The 18429-nt window shown below is 37.9% G+C and overlaps 1 protein-coding gene across 10 annotated transcripts in view; it reads right to left on the reverse strand.

Annotated features, from left to right (window-relative positions):
* MYO9B (myosin IXB) overlaps positions 1-18429 on the reverse strand; it is a 158042-nt gene that overhangs the window by 84437 nt on the left and 55176 nt on the right. For all 10 annotated transcript variants that reach the window (XM_007489758.3, XM_001369797.5, XM_007489754.3 and 7 more), the window contains exon 3: positions 2246-2340. In XM_007489758.3, the coding sequence (XP_007489820.1) occupies positions 2246-2340 (95 nt within the window). The remainder of the gene's footprint in view (positions 1-2245; positions 2341-18429) is intronic.

Here is an 18429-nt window from a genome sequence, read left to right on the forward strand (position 1 = left end):
TTCTAATTCAGTAAAAAAGTTTTTTGGTAGTTCAATGGGTATGGCACTAAGTAAATTAATTTGGGCAGGATTGTCATTTTTATTATGTTAGCTCGTTCTACCCATGAGCAATCAATGTTTTTCCAAGTGTTTAGATCTGGTTTTAATTGTGTGGAGTGTTCTGTAATTGTGTTCATATAGTTCCTATGTTTGCTTCGGCAGATAGATTCCTAAGCATTTTATATTGTTTAGGGTGATTTTAAATGGAATTTCTCTTTCTAATTCTTGCTGCTGAAATGGGTTGGATTGACTAAGTTTTTAATGAGACAAATGAAACATTTCTGAGTAATGGTGAGATCCAGTTTGTGATTATGTGTGGCAGAGAAAACTGTGTCAAAGAAGAGAAAGTGGGATTTAAGGAGACTGAGGAATTGGCGGATAAGGGAGCTTGAGGGTTCAATGTAAAAATTTTTTTTTTGCTTCACAAAAATTTAATTTAATGACTAAATAATTTGATAAAATAAAAAAAAATTACAATATGAACAAATACAAGAGCTTATGATCTATTTTACCCAGTCCTCTGGTTTGACATTTCAGTGAATTCCTGTTAAGCCGTTCTTCCTTGAAACATCATCCATCAATCAGAGAAAATCAATCCAGAAAGCTAGCATGGTTCGTTATGAGTTCTCCATCTGTTAGTTCAGGAAAGTTATGTGTAATAGATGATATTTGAGGGTGTATTTTTTGATGATACTAGATAACTAATGGATCAGGTAGGTCTCTTCTTTTTGCCTAACCTCCTCCCTTTTGTACCTCCCTCTTCAGAAGCCTTTCAGCCTCCCTTCCTCCCTTCTTAGTCTTCTTCAAGTCATTCAGTGTGAGCTGTGAGGTTTCAATGAAATAGTTCTTAATTTTCTTTGTCAAACAAGGGGTTTATTTGGGGAAGACAGGACAAGGTAGAGGATAAGGTAAGAGGGATAGGATTTTCCTGTTCTCTATAGTGAGTGTTAGTTGGAGGATATTGAGAGAAATGGCAATTTAGTCACTAGCATGAAACAGAGCCAGTCAGAGAGAGATATAAGGACAATTGTCCTTTCCTTCTGCCTTCCAATCAGCCAAGCCACCTCCAACTTGATTATCCCAAGTCCCAGAGATAAAACCAGTTTCTTTCTTCAGTCACCATCATCAGCCAAAGACCTTCAAATCCAGTCAAGCAGTTGGCTCTTGCCTCCAACTGTTTCCCAGTCACATTCCAAATAGAATCTTCATTTGACTGACAGATGATCCATCTCCAGCTTCTGTCCTTTGCATGCATGCCTCTACCACATATGTATACTTCCTGTTATGCATGTGCTATGTATGTGTGCTTTCAAATTCTAAATTTTTAATGGAACTTTCTCCAAATCATTTATTCTCCTCGAAGTTCTCCTCTTCTTTGCCAATCTTCTTAATAACCTAAGTCACCCAGATTCCAACTTCATTAACTTTCCTCTTACCTCCCACATACAATCAATTTCCAAGTTCCATTTATTCTACTTCCATAGAGTCTCTTCTATCTACTCTCTCCTTCCCAGTGATTTTGCTTATGTTCTAGTTCAAGCCCTCATCATTTCTTGCCTAAACTAGGAATTCAAGGTCTATTTGAGGGGCAGCTAGCCAGTGGCATTGTGGATAGAGCATGAGACCGGGAGACAGGAGGTCCTGGGTTCAAATCAAGATATAAGTACTTTCTAAATGTGTGACTCTGGGCAAGTCATTTAATTCCAATTGTTTCTCTTATTGCTCTTTTGCCTTGGAACGGAACTGATACTTGTATTAATTCTAAGACAGAAGGTAAGGGTTTAAAAAAAAGTCAAATTGGAGCAACAATCTGGGTCCTAGCCCACCTTCTCAGATATATTTTTTACCTTTTTCCCTCATAAAGAACTACTTTTCAGCAAAACTAGACTTCCTAGTTCCAATTTCCCAACTCATCCTGGCATCTTCTGCCTAATAGCCTCATATAATCATACATGGCACATTTGTAATCCATGGAATGCATTCTCCTTCCTCATCTCCACACCCAGAATACTTAATTCCTTTCTAGTCTCCTCCTCAATGCCTCTCCTCCTGTGAAGTACTATCTTTTGGGTGGAATATAATAAGCAGTTTTCATGCTCCTTTCCATATATCTAATACCTAGTTCATATACAAGCCTCTTACAGAAAGTAAGCATTTAAAAATATATTAAATTGAGATGAAATAAAATTGGAATTATTATACATACCCTCGGACAATGCCATTCTCTAAATAGTTGACTTGAATAAATTTCCCAAAACGGCTTGAATTGTTGTTGTGGGCTGTTTTGGCATTTCCAAATGCCTACAATGAAAATAAGGGGAAGCGTTCAGATAGTGAAATCCAAAATATTACATATTTAAAGAGAGATTATTCATCATGTGAAACTTGAGACTTAAGCATATTTGTGAAATACAAAATGAAAATATAATCTTGTAGAATATAACCATTCAAAAACATCAAAGCTTTGTAATTTTTCAAACAAGGAAACTCAGTTTTAGAAAGGTTAAATGATGTATTTAAGGTTACAATGCTCAATTAAGTTGTAGAATTGGGACTAGAACTCAAGGCTCTGGTCATGACTAAACAGGAATTGTGTAAAATAAAGAATGGCATTCTAATGCCTACTATAATTCTCTATAAAGTCTTTCAGACAGATTTAATGAAGTCCTAATGACAGTAGGAATAATACTATTCTGAACCAATCATTCAAAATTGACTAGTTCTGTGCTAGACACAAGAAATTAAACAGTCCCTATTTTCATTTATTTATTTCCTATTTTTAATAACACATTTCCACATAAGTTTTCTAAAGTTATATGATGCATATTGTTTCCCTTCTTCCTTCCCCCTTCCTGGAGCTGACAAGCAAATCAATCTGGATTATAAATGTATTATCATGCAAAACACATTCCCATATTATTCATTTTTATAAGTGAATAATCTTATAGAACCAAAACCTCCAAACACATACCCAAATAAATAAGTGATAAATCATATGTTTTCATCTGCATTCCTATTCCAACAGTTCTTCCCCTGGAGGTAGATAGCATTCTTTTTCACAAGTCTCTCAGAATTGTCCTGGATCATTGTATTGCTGATAATGGCTAAGTCAATAGACTTTTGATCATTAGTTCCTATTTTCAAAAGTCCCTGTTTACAATCTGGGGGGGGGGGGGGAGAGACAATCTATATATCTAAGTATATGCAGAATAAATATAAACAAACACAAGATACAGAAAGCACTAAAAAAATAAAGTAGGTGTGGGTACTCAGGAAAGGTTTTGTGTAGAAGAGCTGTTGTGAAGGAATTGGGAGATTAAATAAGGCAATGGTGGAAGAGGAGGGTATGCCATGCATGGGAGATAACTCAGTCTAAAAAGGCATGGAGTTAGGAGATGGCAGGTTGTATTTGAGGAACAGTGGATAGACAGTAAGTAGATTGTGGAAAGAATTACAAAGATAACGTGAAACTAGAGTATGAAGAACTTTAGAAATGAAAAGAGAGACACTTATTTGAATTTAGAGTCAATAAACAACAGCTGAAGTTTACTGAGTAAGGGAATGATATGGTCAGGCCCATGCTTTAGGAAAATTGATAGTTGTGTGTGGAGGATGGAGTGGAATGGGGAGAAACTTGAGGCAAAGGGACCAACTGGGAGATCACTGTAATAGTCCAAGCAAGAGGTGATAAGGGTCTGGAATAAGGTCTGGAGCCTGTGTGAGTAAAGCAAGAGTCAGATGAAGAAGGTGGAAATGGTAAGATTTGGGAACAAATCCAATATATGGGGTAAGGGGAGTATAGAGTTGAGGATAATGTTGAGGTTGTGAACCTGGGAAGTTCAGGAGGAAGGGGATGAAGACAAGTTCTGTCTTGGATATGTTGAATTTGAAAAGTTCATGGAACTTTCAGTTTGAAATGTCTAAAAGGCTGTTGATGATGGGTTTTGGAGCTCAGGATAGAGACTAGAGACTCTATAGAGGTGGGAGTCATCAGCATAAGGTAAGTAACTCACAATAGCTGATATGGTCATCAAATAGAACATTTAAAAAAAAAAGGACCAAGGCTGTCTTGGGGTTGACTTATAATTAAAGCTTGTGATATGGATCATATTATTTGGAAACATGTTCTTAAGTCAAATGGAAGAATGGGAGTTAGGGCACAGCAAGGCTCAAGAGGCAGCTCTTAAGAGAACTGATCTGCTCATGGCCAAAGGTCAAACCATTCTAGGGTTTTTGGATACTGGTTAAATATCTTACTGATAAATTACCAAGGTATAGTAAAAGAACAGTTGCCATATTAAATGGGGTTTGCCCATATTTATTCTGTTCTTTTAAATGTAAAAGGACAGAGGAGCTGTGAGAGGCTGAGGGGATAAAATGTGACAACTTCCCAAATGTTCTAGAATATCTAACTAGGTCAACAAGAATGACTACATTGTGCAGAGAAGCTTCCCCTGAAGGCAAAGCAGGCAACATCAGAGAGCAGATCACTGTCTAGAGGCATCTTCATAATAGGAAGTCTTCTTCAGTCATCATGAAGTGACTGTTTTATCAGGGTCACAAGACGGATCAACTTCCTGTTCCAAAAATAAGTGCTATGTCTGCACAAGAACACTTAAAACCACAGTCTAAGCATTATCCAAGTAGAAAGAAATAAAATGAACCTTCTTATGAAACTAGCTTTTAACTTAAATTATGAGAGTTAACCTTGTTAAAGTTGAAAGTAAAAATGAAGGAAGAGCTATAGAAAATCATTTTACATCTTGGTGAACTACACTGAAACAGTTTCTGCATGGCAGGGATTCCTGGATCTTTCTTAAAGCCATCAACATAAATCCCAGTTTGCCCAATATTTTTTTTGCCTCATGGAAAGGTATTAAGGAACTTCACTTTTCTGTCAAAAGGCAGTTTGCCCAAGTAAAAAAGTGAGAAGAAAAAAAATATTCATTTTCCTTTCACAATAAAGAGCCCAATTCAATATTGAATTTACTTTTTTCATTAGACAGAATTCTCTAAGGCAAGAGATCTTAACTTTTTCTGGTGACGCCTATAGACTCCTTCTCAGAATAAGGTTTTTAAATATATACAACAAAATCACCAGATTGCAAAAATGAAAGTTATACTGAAATAAATTTATTAACCTACTAAAAAAAACCTAGTTCACAGACTCCAGTTTGAGTCCCCTGCCCTTGTGAAAGTGGCAGCCCAAAGTTTTCTTTTTCTTAATTCATCTGGGGGAGGGGAGGAGTGTATGCAACAGAGAGAGAATACCTAGACATATTCTTCTGGTATTATTCATGTGAAACCCTGGCAAAACACGTTTTCTTCCTTTTTTTTTTAAACACTTCCTTATGTCTTAGAATTGATACTGAGTATTAGTTTCAAGGCAGAAGAGCAGTAAGAGCTAGGCAATGGGGGTTAAGTGACCTGCCCAGGGTCACACAGCTGGGAAGTGTCTGAAGTCACATTTGAACCTAGGACCTCTCATCTCTAGACCTGGCTCTCAGTTCACTGAGCGACCCAGCTGACCCTTCCCTAAACTAAAGGAAAAAAAAAACATTCTAAAAAGCAGAAATGGTTTGGTTTATAATCTTACGTCTTTTGTTTTATGTATTTTAAAACCTTATTCTGAGAAGGGGACCATGACACAAAAAAATATGAAGAACCTCTTCCCTCTCTAAGATGTGATGGTCTCACTGTTTTTCAAGAACATGCAATAGTACTGCTCTGGGTTTTTCTTACTCCAATGATGCACAGAAGAGTGCAATGGAGGGCAGGGTTCAGGAAGGTCTGGGCTTGAAATCTGACTCAGATTCACACAAATTGTGTGACTATGGAGAAGTCACTTAATTTTTCACATCTCTGGTTTCCTCCTCTATAAAATCATGATAATAAATCTGTAGCACTAACCTCAAAAATCCATGAGGTTACGATGCGTAATCTAGAGCTTTGCAAACCTTCAAGTACCATATAGGGCAGCTAGGTGACTCATGGGGCAAGATCCCAAAGGATCCCAAAGAAGCACACAATCCTCAAAATGGCATAAAATAAATGGCTGGAAGAGTGAGGGGACCTTTTGGACCTAGAGGGGATACTCTTGGATACACCAGAAGCAGAAATCAAAAAGCAGGAAGGGAGAGAGCTATGACATGGAAGAACTGATCAAGACTTTGCCCCTTTTGCTGGTTCTCTGAGCTACAGGACAGTGCAGATCTAGAAAATGGGTTTTGACTATCAATTCCTGGGCATTTTCCCTTTGTGTGTGTGTGGTGAGGTTAGGAATGGACATTCTGGTTGGACAGAAGGAAAATTATGGCTGTCTTTCAAGTCTTTTTCTTGTTGAGTTAAAGCTTTTTCTGTATTTGAAGTCTTATTAGTTTGAATGATTACAAAAAAGGTGAGAGACCCTACCTTTTTTTGTGGAGGGAAGGGGGAAGGAAAAAAGCACAGTGCCTATAATATACCAGGGACTGCAAAGCACTTCATAAATATTACTTCATTTGATCCTCACAACCACCCAGGAGATAGGTGCTATTACAATGCTATCCCCCATTTTACAGCTGAGGAAACTGAGGTATGTGTTTAGATGTACTCCACCCTGCTTAGTCTAACAAACAGGAATGTAAACACCCCTACTTAAGGTTTGAGTGTTGAAGAGGATGGCCTATGACAGACATGTGCTAGCAAATGACAAATCAGAAACAACTGACAGACCCCCTGGGCTGTCTTAAGTGAAGCTTGAGCTACCAATGGCATATGTGAGATGCAGGAAGTGATGCAAAAAATGGTCTATATAATTTGTGTCACTTCCTCTCTCTGGGCTTTTTTTCGAGGAGAGGTGGCTCTGGCTCTCTTTCAAGGTGGAGACGTGGCTGGTGGCAGCGTGCTAGGTGTCTTGGAGTGCCTGCAGCTCTTGTCCAGTCTTGGGGATGAGCGTCCTTGATGTGGTGACTGGGAGAAGCTTTGTAGCGTTGTTCAGGTGAGGAATCTTCCCTGAGCTCTCTCGGAGTTTAGGCTGATTCCTTTTTTCCTTTACCTTTCCTAAAAACACCATCCTCCTAGGAGGCCCCTCATCTTGGAGGAGGCCTCATGGCTGGAAGTCTCTGAACTTCCCTTGGCTCAGGCTAGGCCGGAGAAATCTTATACCCTTTTCCCTCTCTCTTCTTCTTAATTCCTTCCCTCTATATTAATTAAACCACCATTTGAGTATTTTTATTGGGATTTGAATTAATCCCTGGTGACCATAAGGATAATATATTAGTCAAAAATCCCTAAATTTACCCCTTACAGTCAGACCTAGGTTAAATGAATTGCCCAGATCTAGCAAGTATCTGAGGCTGGATCTGAATTCTGGTCTACCTGACTCCAAGCCTTGGGTGGGGGAAAAATCAAAGGAGATACCTAAGGAGGCAGCTGGTAATGTAGTGTATAGAGTGCTGGGTCAGGAGTCAGGAAGATCCAAATTCAAATCTACTCTCAAAACACTTACTAGGTGTATGACCCTGGGCAAATAATTGAGGTCTGCCTCAATTTCCTTAACTATAAAATGAAGTTCAATTTATTTATTTTTTGAATTAATTTATTCAGTCAATTTAGAACATCATTCTTCGGTTACAAGAATCACATTATTTCCCTCCCTCCCCTTCCCCCTACCCTTCCCGCAGCCAACACACAATTTCATTGGATATTACATGTGTCCTTGATCAGAACCTATTTCCATGTTGGTGTTTGCATTAGGATGTTCATTTAGAGTCTACATACCCAGCATATCCCCTTGACCCATGTATTCAAGCAGGCGCTTTTCTTCTGTGTTTCTACTCCCACAGTTTTTCCTCTGAATGTGGATAACATTTTTTCTCATAGATTCCTCCAAGTTGTTCAGGATCACTGTATTGCCACTAATGGAGAAGTCCATTACATTCGATTGTACCACAGTGTATCAAGTCAAGTCTCTGTACAATGTTCTCCGGATTCTGCTCCTTTCGCTCTGCATCACTTCCTGGAGGTTGTTCCAGTCTCTATGGAATTCCTCCATTTTATTATTCCTTTGAGCACAATAGTATTCCATCACCAATAGATAACACAATTTGTTCAGCCATTCCCCAATTGAAGGGCATCCCCTCATTTTCCAATTTTTTGCCACCACAAAGAGTGCAGCTATGAATATTCTTGTACATGTCTTTTTCCTTATTATCTCTTTGGGGTACAAACCTAGCCTCAACTATAAAATGAGAATAATAGCACCCCCCCTCCAAGGGTGGTCGTGAGGATCAAATTGGATATTTGTAAAGTGCTTATTAGTACTTGGCACATAGCAGGCACTATATTAATGTTTGTTTCCCTTCCCTCCCTCTTCTCCTTCCTAGTAGGAAGTCCCTACAATTGAGCAGGATTTGTACCAGGGGTCAATCTCCTCAAAGAAATTTCACATTGTTAAGGAGACAGTCATCAATGGCAGAACAAATTCCTCATGGAAGGAGAGGCAAGCAATTAGGACGTTTATATATCGTACAGACAAGAACAATATAACAAAGAGCCACATAAACGGGGCAATGACCCAGGATAATTTTGGGGTACATCAAAGCATACACATATGACAATATTCTAATAATTCTCTTCATAATTTTTAGAATTCCCCTCAAATTTATAATCTTAAAGTTTATCAAGATGAATTATCTAACGTAACAACCAGTTATTAATTTTGGACAACTCAACAAGATCCTCAAGTTTACATCTTCCTGAATTTTTGGAAGAATTCACATACCTCAAATCCCCATCAACTGGCAATTCACTGACAGGTCTCATCTGTCTCAATCATCAATAAATGTAGTTATGTGAAATTACTACCTCAATAATGTTAATTTTTAATGTTAATAATAATGTTACTACTGAAGCAGGATATACAAGTAATGTCTCTATCTGTGCATATTATCCATGCAAACTGAAGAGATAGTTGCTGCTAAATTTTATTCTGGAGAGCTATTATTGATGCATAAAGTTAGAATTGGAAACCATTTCATCCAACTCCTTTATTTTACAGATGGAGACAGAGAAGCAGGGAAGAACAGTTCTTGGGATCAACACTCCCCAAGCTTACTTTTGTAAATACCCTTCTACCCTCTGCCCCTGCTCTCTAGTAGAATGCAGGCTCTTTGAGGGGAGATAATCTATTATCCTTTACTTTTATATCCCCAGAGCCTACTAGAATTCCTTGCACAGAGTAGGCACTTAATTCAAAGTTATTAATGCTAGAGTGACCATAAAGACAAGGAATGTATCAAAATTTACAAAGGTAAAGACTAAACCCAAGGTACTCTAAATTCTGGTTCACTGCTCTTTCCACTACAGTTCAGTAATTCTTCCCAATGAAATAAAGAAGACTGATATATCTTGTACAAACAGAAATTTCATTTTATGCCTCAAAAAGCTCAGCTTATTAATGAATTAGTTTCACTAATAATTGTCTCTCCATTCAGTCATCAGAGATTCTCTTAAAACAAAGATCCGATTCATGTTAATCCCCCTCCAACACTTCCAGATATAAACTCCAGTGGCTGATATAAAATATCATTTAGCTCTTAAAAGTTCTTCATTCAAAAGCTATTTATCAAAAGCTCCCTCTCTCACCGCCTCCCCCCCTTCATTTCACATCACTCAGATGCTTCTGGCTACTACCTTCCCCTTCACCTGTCTTATACAAAGAGCACCAAGCTAATCACAAAGAGGAGGCCCTTCTTGCCAAGGCAAACCCTTCTACCTGTACAAGTGATTCCATTCTACCTCCTCCAGAAGACTGCCCCTTCTATTATCCAGAACCTCACCTTCAATCTATTAGCTGCTTCTCTATTGCCTATAAGCATGACCATGTCTCCTCCAACCTTAAAAAAACCCTCAGTGACTATCTCTTTTATCCCATATCTCTCCTGACTTTGTGGGGCTTCTGAACTTATCACTTCACCAAAACTGCTCTTTCCAGAGTTATTTATTCTCTTAGTTGACAAAGTCAATGCCTTTTTCTCAATCCTCATGCTTTTTGACCACTCTGTAGCCTTTAATACTTCCATTATCCTTTTCCCCTTGACACTCTAAGTTTAAAAACCTCTCTAGGTTTTTGGGACACCACTCTTTCCTGTTTCTCCTCCTACCCATTTGACCATTCCTTCTCAGTTTTCTTTGCTGGATCTTCATCCAGAGCATTGTCTCTAACTGTGGGTGTCCCATAGAGCTCTGTCCTGAGCTCTCTTTTCTTCTCTCCCTGTACTACTTCACTTGGTGATCTCATCAGCTCCCATGGATTAATTATAATTTCTATGCTGATGATTATCAAACCTTCAGTATTTAGCCAGCTCTGATATCTCTTCAGAACTCCAATCTGGGCAACAAACATCTTGGATTGGATGTCCAGCAGGCACGTTAAATTCAACATGTCCAAAACTCAACTCATTATTCTTCCCCTCAGGCCTTCTCCCTCTCCAAATTTCCCTATTTCAGTTAAAGATATCACCATCCTCCAGGGCCCCATGCTTGCAACCTTGGTGTCATCCTCAACTCTTTACTCTTTCTCATCCCTTTTAACCAATCTGCTGCCAAGGCCCACAATTTCATCTTTATAACATCTTTAGAATACGATCCCTTCTTTCTTCTGATACTACCACCATGATGGTACAGGCCTTCATCCCCTTTCATCTATTACTACTACAACTAGCAGTAGCCTCAAATCTCTCCCCACTCCATCCTCCACTCAGCTACCAAAGTGATTTTCCTAAAATGCAGGTCAGATCATGTCACTCATATCACTGAACTCCACTGGCTCCTTATCACACATCTAGGAGCAAACATAAAACCCTCTGGTGATCAGTCTTTCATAACCTAGTCGTCCCCCTCCCAACTTTCCAATCTTACTCCTTACCACATACTCTTACATTCAGTTCCTGAACTCCGTATTTGAACAAGCACTTCCATCTCTTGTCTCTGGGCATTTTCTCCGGTTGTCCCCCACACCTGGAATACTTTCCCTTCTCATTTCCACTTACTGAGTTTCTTGGCTTTCTTCAAATCCCACTTAAAATGCCATCTTCTACAGGAAATCTCTCCTGATCCCCTTTAATTTCAGGGGGTTTACCTCTGTTGATGATATTCTTTTTATCTTATATATAGTTTATGTACACATAATTATTTGCATGTTGTCTCCCTCCACCCCCTTAGATTGCAAACGTCTCCAGGTGTGAATCTTCAAAATTCTCCGACCCTACTTCATAAGATTTGGTTAAGACCATTTCCCATTTTAAACAATGAAGGTACTTGATCAGGAATGTGAGAACTCTACTCCATCCATACTTAAGCATACTTTAGGGGAAGATACAGTTGTAAACTCTTTACTGAACAATGAAAAGTACTTAACCCATACTTAAAGTAAAGCTAAAAAACCTTAAGCTAAGTCTATTTTTAGGAAGATGCTAAGTACCCATGAAGGTCAGGCAACTTGCAAACTTGCAAGTTGCAAAGAGGTGTGAACTTACTCAGAATTTTAGTCTTCCCAGAAAAGTTTAGTCTACTCAGGTGTGAATTACTCAGAAGTTTTAGTCTACCCAGAGAAGTTGAGAACTAAAGAAGGTGTGAATTAAGAATGGTCAGTCCTTTGGAAAAAATGTCTACTGTGATTGGTAGATGTGAGAACTTAGGGGAGGTGACATAGGAGAAAATTCTCTCTTTTTTTTTTTTTTAAAAATATATTTTATTTGATCATTTCCAAGCATTATTCGTTAAAGACATAGATCATTTTCTTTTCCTCCCCCCCACCCCCCCATAGCCGACGCGTAAGTCCACTGGGCATTAGATGTTTTCTTGATTTGAACCCATTGCTTTGTTGATAGTATTTGCATTAGAGTGTTCATTTAAAGTCTATCCTCTGTCATGTCCCCTCAACCTCTGTATTCAGGCAGTTGCTTTTTCTCGGTGTTTCGAAAATTCTCTTTAAAAGAAGCTAAAAGGAGGTCTCTGGGAGATTCAGCTCGCCAAAGCTGAATTGGAGAGAGGCAGCTTGTCAGAGCTGCCTTGAAGGGCTTGGTGGCTGAACTTAGTTCAGCTTGCCAAAGCTGGGTCTCTGAACACTAGAGTCTTGCTTGGACAAATCTTGTGGTGAGTGGATAAAAGACTGACTGATTTCTCTCTTAAGGCTGGCCTAAGCAGGCCTAGCCCTTTTCTCATTATTTCATCTTACTCTCTCTCTTTCATTAATTCCTTATTTGTATTAATTAAAATCTCCATAAAAGCCCAGCTGACTTGGGTATATTTCATATTTGGGAATTTTCCCCTGGCGACCACTATATTTTTGATTTGAAACCATGTTTACGCGGTCACAATTTAAAGCAACCGCTACTTTAATTGTCACACAGGGCAAGGATTATCTCTTGCCTTTCTCTGTATCCTTAGTGCTTTGCACACTGGCCGGCACACAGGAGGTGCTTAATAAATGCTTGGTGACTGATGATATATATGAGTATAAAGTTTAGTGAAGATATTTTATTTTACCAATCACATGTGATAATTTTCCACATAAGTTTTCTGAAGTTCAAATTGTCCCCTCCTCCTAGAAATGGTAAAAATCTGACCTGGGTTATACATGTACTATCATGCAGAACATATTTCCATATTGGTCATTGTTGTAAGAGAATACGCATATAAAACCAAAATCTCCAAATAAAAAACCCAAATAAACTAAAGTAAAAACCTGTATGCTTTGATCTACATTCTGACTCAGTACTTTATCATTCCACAATACTGCTATTACTGTCTACAATGTTTTACAATGTTCTCTCTCTCTCTCTCTCTCTCTCTCTCTCTCTCTCTCTCTCTCTCTCTCTCTCTCTCTCTCTCTCAATACTATATATTGGTTCTGTGAAAGGGAATTCTTTATTCTCTTTGTCTATTTTGAGTTTATCAATCAAGAAATCCGTTAACACTTTGTTAGCCATCAAGTAAAAATTCATAAGTCATTTACTTAGAGAGCTCTACCCTTTTAACTCAATCAGTCAGAAACTTGTGAATCCTTTGATAACAGTTTACACCCTCAGAGGACAAGAGGTAGATCCCACAGACACTGCCCCCGCAATTTGGAAGCTGTGATTGGTCCCTGTAAAAAGGGGAAAGGAAAGGAAGTGAGTGGAAAAAGCACTATAAAAAATCTAGAACTTCCTGTCCTTAGCATTTCTCCTTTGGACAACTTCTATCTTCAGATCTTTTTGGCTTGGAGTCATTCCTGCCTTGATACTTGAAGAGATGCTTGCTTCCCTTTGATCCTGCAGTGGTGAGTGGAGTGATTCCTTCCTTGGTTCTTTAGTGAGGAGACCCTCTCTGCTCATTGGTGCTTTGGTGGGACACTCCCTTCAGTGTGAGTTCTTGTCAGTCTTGGCCTTGTGTGCACTGAAGGTTCTCAGCAGATTCTTCAGCATCTCCTGGCTCTTCGGATTTCAGCTTCCTAATTAGGACTTTGGATTCTGGTGAGATTTGCTTTCAGATTTGCATTTGTGGTCTAGAGACATTAGGATTAAACTTAGGGTATATGTAGCTAGGCAGTACTTTCTGTCTTTTTCTTACATTTTCTACTTTCACTCTTTCCTACCTCATTGTAAAATAAAGCTGCTATAGTAATTTTGACTTAAGGGATGATATTTTAAATTGAAAACCACAATATTACTTTATAACTTTCATATTAGCATTAAAACCTAAATTTAAACTCTTACAGTTCTCCAAGGCAGAAGAGTGGTAAGGGCTAGGCAATGGGGGTTAAGTGACTTGTCCAGGGTCACACAGCTAGGAAGTATCTAAGGTCATATTTGAACCCAGAACCTCCCATCTCAAGGCATGGCTCTCAAACCACTGAGATACCCAGTTGTCCCTGTCTCTATACTCTCTTGATTCTAGGATTCCCTTGCTCTACAAGTATTTTCATTTGCCATTTCCCATGCTTGGAATTCTCATGTTCTTTCTCTCCCCCTCTTATTTCCCCTGGCTCCTTTCAAGTCTCAACTAAAATCTCTCCTACAAGAAGTCTTTCCCACTCCTACTTAATCTTAGTGTTTTCCCCTGAGATAATCTTCAAATTATTCTCTATATCTCTTGTTTGGACATAGTTGTTTCCATGTTATCCTCGCCATTAGATTGTGAGCTTGTTGAGGACAGGAATTTTTCTTTTCTTTTTTAAAAAAGTAGTTAGTATTTATGACTGGCACATAGTAAACATCCAATAAATGCTGGATGACTTGACTACTTGACCAATGCAAAAAATAATAACTAAAAACCTAAACAATACAGAAAATGGTAAATTTACAGTTAAGTAGCTATTGAGAAGAAAACACAGGTTTTCCTGACTTCTAGATACCAAGATGTTTTATTTAGCAATTATTCTTGTAGGAGATATATATGGCTTAAACCTGCCCCAAAGCTCTAATGACCTCACATGTCTGGTATGCAGTCTCAGCACAGAGCAACTTTTCAAAAGCCATTCTAAAAATATCCAGTTTATATTTCTATATTTCAAACTGGGAAATGCATTTAGTGCTTATATGGAGTGGGACAATTAATATTTATATTCATTTCTTGAGTTCTAAGAGAGGTTCACATCAAAATCTAAGGAAAAAGAAGGATCAAAACACAAGTAAAATAGCATGCTTAAGCTAAAGTGTTTTGAATAGCATGGATGTTGTGGAATGGAGTGATGGAAGGAAGAAGTTCAAGTGGTTTAAGCAATAATAATGATGATGAGCTGATTAGAAAAAAAGCAAAATGCTGCCCAAAATGCCTATAAAATTGACACTGATCCAACAAAATGCTAAATTAGAGTGATATCTCTAGTTTGATGTTCATAATTAATTTTTGCAGAGTTTATTTACCTTAAAGGAAAATGTCATAAATTATATCTTTGTCCTGAAAGGTACCTTAGACATCACCTAGTTCAAATCCCTCATTATAATGAATAGGAAACTTAGGTCCTCAGAAGAGGAAATAAATTATAAATCAAGTCACATAGAAGACTGTGGTCACATCTAATATTTCATTGTTCTCTTGTGATTTCAGCCAGTGGGTAGTTCTTGCCTCCTCTGTTGCTTACACATAAGAAATTTAGAATATGCCATTAAAGTTTGCTATAACATATATTTTATGTTTATGTAGACTTGAAAAACTTTTTTGGTTAAGCCTGAGAGGTTATGTGGTAGGGGAAAAAGTGGCTGAAGATGCTTTGAAGTCCAAGGAAATGGGTTCAAAACTTAGCTTTGCTACTAATATAGATATGTAATGTAACTTTGGGCACCTACATACCTTTCCATGCACTACAGATCTCTTGAATGTAAAAGGAGAACGACTAGTACAGGTTCAGTAAGCCAGACACTATGCTAGCAGCTGGAGATTCCAATACAAAGAATGAAACAATTCCTACTGTTAAGGACTTTCTACTCTAAATTAGCAATATACTCTGATCCTAAGATGACTTTTCCCCCCCAAAACTAACTTTTCGTCATAGAACCAAAAATGTGTATTGGTTCCAAGGCAAAAGAACAGTAAGGGTTAAGCAATGGGGGTGAAGTGACTTGCCCAGGGACATATAGCTAGGAAGTGTATGAGGCCAGATTTGAACCCTCCTGTCTCCAGGACTGACTTTCAGTCCACTAAGCCACCTAAGCTGGCCCTCTAAGCCTTCTAATAAGGCCTGAGGTATTAAACCAACTTCAAAGTTCTACTTCACATTCATTAGATTGATAAAGATGACAAAAGAAGTAAATGGAAGGGCTTCAGGTAAACAAGCACAATAATGCACTGTTGGGTAGTACAGTGAACAACCATTCGGGCAAAGCAATTTGGAATTATTCTTCCAAAATCAATAAGCTGTGCTTTGGCTTAGTTGTACCAGCAAACCCCAAGAGATTAAGAAAGAAGAAAAGCACTATAGTAGTCAAAAAGTAGAAATTAAGAGGAGTGTTTACCTAATGATAATGGCTAAATAAATTATGGTGTGTAGATGTAATAGAATATTATTGTATTCTAAGACATGATGAAATGGACAGTTTCAGAACAAACTAGTTCAGTCTCTATGAAATGATGAAGAGTGAAGTAAGCAGAACCAGAAAAACAATTTGTACTATAACATTATACAGTCTAACTTTGAAAAACTTTAGATTTCTATCAAAGCAATAATAAACTACTAGTCAAGAGGTCTGAAGATGAAACATGTTACCCACTTCCTGCTAGAGGGGTGACAGACTTCAAAATGAGATAATTATTTTTGTATGTGGCTAACATGGATATTTGTTTTGCTACACCATCCATATTTGTTTTGAGAGTTTGGAATTTTATTGTTCAACTGGGGAGAGGGTAAGATAAATAATAATAAAATAAATTCAAAAGAAAAAAAAAGTACCGAACCTATGATTTTGTTGATATAAACAACTCCCAGAAACGCTACCAATACAAGTTAACACTTTCTTTGCAGTTTATAGACTGAGAGAGGTACAAAGAGCAGTATGAGGTTAAATGATTTGCCCATGGTCATACACAGCCAGAATGTCAGAGGCAGACCACGAACCCAGATTTTCCTGATTCTGAGGCCAGCCTCTATGCTACACCATTATGTCTCTCACTTCTGGGTAAGCTGAAATACTTCACTGAAGTTAAGAGTTAAGTTCCTTTAGGGCAGAGACTAATTTTAATGCCATCATAATTTCATTATGATTAATATTATTCTTCAGTTGTTTCTAGCACACCATAAGCACTTAGTAAGCACTAATAATAGTGAAGACAATAACAAGGGATCTGGAAATTTGGTACAGGTCATGGGTTACAGAATTTTAGAACTAAAGGGTAACTATAATGTCAAAGTCAGAAAGAATCTTAGGCTAGAGAATATAGAATTTTAAAGGTGGATGTCACCTTTGACCACCTAGTATAAGACTTTTGATTTCAAAGATCATGAAACTTCATCCAGAAAAGTGAAGTTTAAACCTAAAAATGACAAATAAGTAGGTTATTATTTAAATTCTGAAAGCTTTCAGATGATAAAAGATTGCTTACAAGCTTCTGTAGGGGTTGTGTTAACTAATACTTCAAGTTTTCAAGACATTTCACAAAATTAGACTCTTAAAAAAGAGAAAAGTTACACACATTTTAGGCTGTGTATTAGTTACATTAAATTTGATCCACTGATGGGCCATCATTTGTAGGGCATGTTGGAGGGATTTCTGTTTAGGTTATAGTTCAATTAGAGGATTTCTAAACCACAAAAAGATGGGAATTAGAAAAAATCTCAGGCATCCAGTTTAACTTGTCGCTGAAGAAAACCCCCCCTCTAAAACACCTCCAACAAGTGCTTACTTAGCCTTTGCTAGAAGGCCCTCCATTTGGAAGAACTGACTAATTTTAAAAATAGTCCATTCTACTTAGAGATAAATTTAATAGTTAGCAGTTTCCCTCCTTTTATCATACCTAAATTTGTATGTTTGCAACTTTTATCCATGGCTTCTATTTTTGCCCTGTGGAGCAAAGCAGAACAATAAAGATTTCTCTTCCATGTGAGAGCCTTACAAATAAGACTTGGAATAGTCCTCACAGTTACTTTGAGTCTTTTCTTCAATAAGGCTAAACATTCCCAGTTTTTAAAAACAATCCTCTTAGGGTATAAATTCAAAAGCCCTTCACCATCCTGATCCCCCACCTCTGGATATCCTTCAGCTATTCATTATCTTGTTTAAAATGTAATGCCCAGAACTTATACTTCACAACAGGTGTGTCTGGATACAGTAAGGCTATCACCTCCCTAATTCTGGACATTATATCTCTTAATATAGCTCAAAGTTGAATCTTGATTGCCTTATCACACTGTTGACTCATACTGAGTGTGCAGTGAACTGGAAAAACCCTAGATATTATTCAGATAAGCTGCTCTCTAGTCACACCTTCCCCATTTTATACCTGTAAAGCTGATTTTCTGAAAACTCAATATGTAAGACTTAAACAATAAGGGGCAGCTAGGTAGGCTCAGTGGGTTGAGAACCAGGCCCAAAGATGGGAGGTCCTTCCTAACTTGGTGACCCTGGGCAAATCACTTAATCCCTTACCACTCTCCTGCCTTGGAACCAATGCTTAGGAGCCATTCTAAGACAGAAGGTAAGGGTTAAAAAACCAACCAACCAACCAACCAACCAACCAACCAACCAAATAAACCCTTAAAACAATTATCTCCATTACATTTAATCTTATTATATTTGGTCCAATGTAACAGCCTGCTAGGATCTTTTTAGACCCCAAATATGATATCTGTATGTGAGTTATACCTGGAAACTGTTATCTGCAGATTTAATAAGTATGCTATCTTCGCCTTCATCCTAGTTACTGACAGAA

The sequence above is a fragment of the Monodelphis domestica genome, chromosome 3, assembly GCF_027887165.1.
Source record: "Monodelphis domestica isolate mMonDom1 chromosome 3, mMonDom1.pri, whole genome shotgun sequence".
NCBI classification, from domain to species: domain Eukaryota; kingdom Metazoa; phylum Chordata; class Mammalia; order Didelphimorphia; family Didelphidae; genus Monodelphis; species Monodelphis domestica.